We start from the raw sequence: 4,337 nt of genomic DNA on the forward strand, positions 1-4,337 counted from the left end.
TGAAAAGCACAGTAATTGTAAGATGCACAATTAGAGAGAACAGATTCCACACAAAATGTACAGATGCATCTTAAGGCTGCTTAATCTTCATCAATCTTGTAATAAAGTCATTCCCAGTTTTTTTTAAGCTGATTTTTAAATCAATTTTAAAATTACATTAATCACTTGTACTTGCCAACTGTCATTGAGGCTTAGCCTGGAAAAAATTAAGCTATGGCTTCTAAATATTTTTTAAAGTATGTAAACTACTAAAATTAAAAGTTAGGAAGTAACAGCTACTTCTTTTGGAATATGATTACCATTTGACTGGGAAAATGTATTGATTTCTGGAATAACTCTGCGGAAGAACTTGTGTCCACGAGAATCTGTGTTTACAAAGACGTATCCTGGAGGAGATGGATAGTTTGCTGGGCAGATCTCTTGTTTCTTTGGAGTATACTCTGTACGATACATGGTTCCATCTTCAAAACGAGCTGAACTAGGGACTACAACACGCAGAGGTTTGAAACTCTGAACTGGAATTATCTCATGTGGTATATAGTGAGACTTGAATGTGGTCAATCCATCAAATTTTCCAGTAGGTTTTGGAATTTCCTGATGTCTTTTAATAATTTCTTGCCGACAGCTGGCCCAAGCTTGAAAGTCTTCCTTCATTGTGGTGTTCCCCTGGAAAGGGACCTTACTTCTTCTTCCATAAGAAACTGGTCTTATGGGGGCAACAGGACAGATCACGTGCGGAACATAATCAAGATGGCTTGTGGAGTGTAAATCCATATTACCTGGAGGAGGAACATAATCTCTTATCTTGCGAGCCTCAGGCAAGGAGACTGACCATGGTTGAAAACGATCCTGGAATTCAGTGCATCCATCAAAGTGACCATTAGACCCAACTTTAGTGTATTCAGGCTTGCAGCTTTTTGTAAACTCTCCAAGTAGCCCTTTAAAATCATTCCGGTGGGTTGTGAGATCTTCAAAGGGTTGGCTGCTTGGCTTGTATTCTTCCTTTGGTCTTACAAATTTTGGTTCCAGTTGATGAGCGATGTAAGAACTGCGATGATTAGTAACACCATCAAAAGGTACATCTGAAAGTTTGGCCACACCTGGAGGCTTAAAGCTTTGTCTGGGGTTCAGCTCCCTAGGAACAAAGTCATCTTGAAATGTAGTAGAATTCCCAAACTTTTCTGTAGGAGGATGATAGGTGTGGTCCAATTTATTTGGCTCCCTTCTTTGAACTTCCCATGATCTATAGTCATCTTTAAGACAAAAACAATACTTGATAGAAAGATTATAGGTTTTATTATTGATTTGTGGCTGTCCCATATTAAAAAAAAATCTAATTTCTTCCCCCACCAACCCTTTAGATCAAAAGAGTTGAGTTTGAGTAACAAAGATAATTCTGTTTTACTATTAGATACAGGAGTTCTGCTTACTTGCTACTATGGGAATGCACCAAACAGCCAATAAAATGCCACTTAGTACCACAAGATGATTATTTCTTTTAGAAAATATAAATATTTTCTATGTACATATTTGATTTCTGTTTTCTATTGCATACAAATATTTGTATAGAGGATATGTCTGCAAAAGTCTACATTTTATCTCAGGACTGTGGATGAAATACATATAAACAAAAGGTGACTGAATTATGGACTATAATTTTAGTGATGGATGCTGGTAACATCTTAAACTACAAGAGTACAGAAGCTGGTGAATAATAATATTGTTATCAAAGATGTTCTTTCCCCCCAGGCCCAATGCTGCCCAATTCTTTCTACTACCTCTACTTTTGCCACTACGCGCTCTTCGCTTCTACCTACTCTACCCCAGTTCTTCTAACTTCCTACCCTCAGTGGCCTCACCTGATCTTCAGCATCTTAAGTATCTTTCCCTTCTAATCCAGTGGCCTTGGTCTTTACCATCAGAGCATCTCTTGTCTTTCATGCAGGCAGTTCTAATAGGTCATAGCTCATACTCCACATTCAGATATTTTTAATCTGGATTGCAGAGCAGATGTGCTACAATCAAATTATTAAGTACAACATCGCATATGTAAAAGATTATTTGTATACCAAGGTAACCTGTCAGGATAATCTGCAGGAAGGCAGTTTAGGAACTGTTGCATCAATGAGTAACAGAAGATCATCTTGTTGAAACAGATCATCAGCAGAATGCTATACCAAGTATATAGTAAAGACGAATCTGAAATCAAGTTTGTTTCATCAGTCTATGTAGAAAAACAGTAATTGTGAACTCCACCACAATTGAAGCTAAAGTATGCTTGGACCTCATAATGGAGACGGTGATGGTCTTAAAATAAGGTATATTGTCCTTCCAGCAAGCTCCAGTCCCATTCTAAAGACTGGATTCAGAAGGTGCCCATCACCATGCCGAGTCTGAAAACACCTGGGTTGTACCAAATTATGGTTCTTCACAAAGCATTGTTAAATATTATTGATATCCAAAGCTTCAATTAAGTCCAGCAGCAAAGCAGGAAAGCGAGACTCTTGGCACATTGTGTCCATAATAATATTAACATGTTTATGTTTGACATTGTTTAATAATCTTTCTTACCAAAGGAATTACAATTTTCTCCAAATGTATCTTGAAGATGTGCTTGGATTATAACTAGCATTAGAACCCAAAGTTTCTTTCTCCTTCCCTTAGCTGGTTTCCTATATTTCTGCCACAGTCTAACAGCTGCCCTCCTTCCAGTTGGGAAAACCTGGAGAGGGCTTCTCTTTCAGAGCCTATTAATGTTAATTCTTAAATTAATAGAATCCATTGCTGAGAAACACAGGGTATTCCCTCTTCACTACTGTCACCTATTGGGCCAGAGAGTGAGAGACCAAAGTCAGAAATCAAACCTCAACTCCACTATGGCAGTTCAGAATACTACCATCATTGTGGCTGTTTCTCTCTTTAAAAATGGCATATGTAATTACCTTGATAGGTTGGTATGGTGTCTAATTTTCCTCCCTTAATGTGTTTTCTTTCTAAAGGTCTTACTAATATCACTGGTTGTATTTTATGAGGATTATAATCTCTCCTGTATGTAGTTCCAAGATCAATCTCTCCGGGTTTTGGTTTATACTCTTCTTGTACCCGAAGAGGTCGATTTACAACATCGTATGGAAGATAATCAGACCTGAAAAAGAGAAACATGCAGTACTGCTTCACAATGTTACCTTTTTCTGACTGAGACATTTGTGACATTTTCCCCCATATATAGAAACTTAACAAAAACTACATTGTATCAATTGTGGAAGGACTAAAATGTTAACTCTTTGAAAGGAATTGCTGATTTAGGATCAGCATCATCAACATCACAGGATGAACAATGAGAAAACAATCATTCAACAGATATTTGGTGTCTGACATATGGTATATTCTTTGTACTTAGTAAGGTGGTGGAATCCCTTTTTCAAACCTGACAGCAATTTACCTTTCAGCAGGGCCGGCTCTACCATTTTTGCCGCCCCAAGCAAAAAAAGCCGCTCGGACTACCCCCGAACTGCTGAAGCAAAAAAAAGCCGCCCGGACTGTGCCGCCCCAAGAATAGACAGAATGCCGCCTCTTAGCATGTGCCGCCCCAGGCACGTGCTTCCTCCGCTGGTGCCTGGAGCCGGCCCTGCCTTTCAGATCTTCTTTAGAGATAAAAATGAATCCCCAAAAGACAACAACAACAAAAAAATTCCTTTGCATGTCATCTGCCAACCCTAAAACATGATTGACTTGTGCTATCTATACTCAAACTTTATGCATATATATCCTTGAAGAGAATGAATAATCAAATTATTTCACAATGGAAAATGATTCCAATAAACAGAGCTGTCTTCCCTAAATGAAAAAATATGAGGACACTGTAGAATAACATCAGCTCCAAAACACATGGTTTCAAAATATTTACTTAAATGTAGTGATTCCTTCCATTCTTCCATGATGTGCGTGGTACTCCTCCTTTGGCTTAAGACTCTGGCGTGGAGGGACATTGCCATACTGGAGATATTTGTCCTCGTATTCCGTCATGAGGGAAGGTTGTCCTCCAGTATCATAAATCCTTGTGGATTTATGAGGGCAATGATGGCGCCTGTATAAGAAATTGAAACGAGATCATTTCAAATAGTTTTATCTATGGGAAACACATCTCAAATATTCTATGAGTGTATAACAAGAGAAATAGGATTGTCATCACAGGTACCTTGCACCTAGAACACTTCCTGAGTGTGAAAGGGAAACAAATTATTTTGTTCTGTAGTTATGAAGGATGTTACCATTTAAATAGCACTGCATAGGCCACAATAGCACAGGAAGAAAGAATACTTACCGCATCCCTAGTA

General features: G+C 38.3%; 1 protein-coding gene across 1 annotated transcript; it reads right to left on the reverse strand.

The window, feature by feature from the left end:
• Positions 1–261: 261 nt before the first annotated feature.
• Positions 262–4,080, reverse strand: SAXO2 (stabilizer of axonemal microtubules 2). Its single transcript, XM_024202457.1, has 3 exons — positions 3,908–4,080; positions 2,943–3,145; positions 262–1,253 (listed from the first exon to the last, which is right to left on the reverse strand). Exons 1-3 carry the CDS (start codon positions 4,024–4,026, stop codon positions 262–264), a joined length of 1,314 nt encoding a protein of 437 aa, XP_024058225.1. The 5' UTR covers positions 4,027–4,080.
• Between the last annotated feature and the right edge of the window lie 257 nt (positions 4,081–4,337).

This window comes from Terrapene carolina, unplaced genomic scaffold, assembly GCF_002925995.2.
Source record: "Terrapene carolina triunguis isolate 2854851 unplaced genomic scaffold, T_m_triunguis-2.0 Scaffold67, whole genome shotgun sequence".
NCBI classification, from domain to species: domain Eukaryota; kingdom Metazoa; phylum Chordata; order Testudines; family Emydidae; genus Terrapene; species Terrapene triunguis.

What these genes read in the sequence shown, in the direction of transcription:
- SAXO2 (XM_024202457.1), bottom strand. Translation starts at nt 4,026, where the DNA reads ATGACGGAATACGAGGACAAATATCTCCAGTATGGCAATGTCCCTCCA. An exon ending in GAAGGAATCACTACATTTAA is followed by an intron (nt 3,146 to 3,907) that starts GTAAATATTTTG and finishes TCTCTTTTTCAG; the next exon opens with GTCTGATTATCTTCCATACG. An exon ending in CACCATACCAACCTATCAAG is followed by an intron (nt 1,254 to 2,942) that starts GTAATTACATAT and finishes TTTGTCTTAAAG; the next exon opens with ATGACTATAGATCATGGGAA.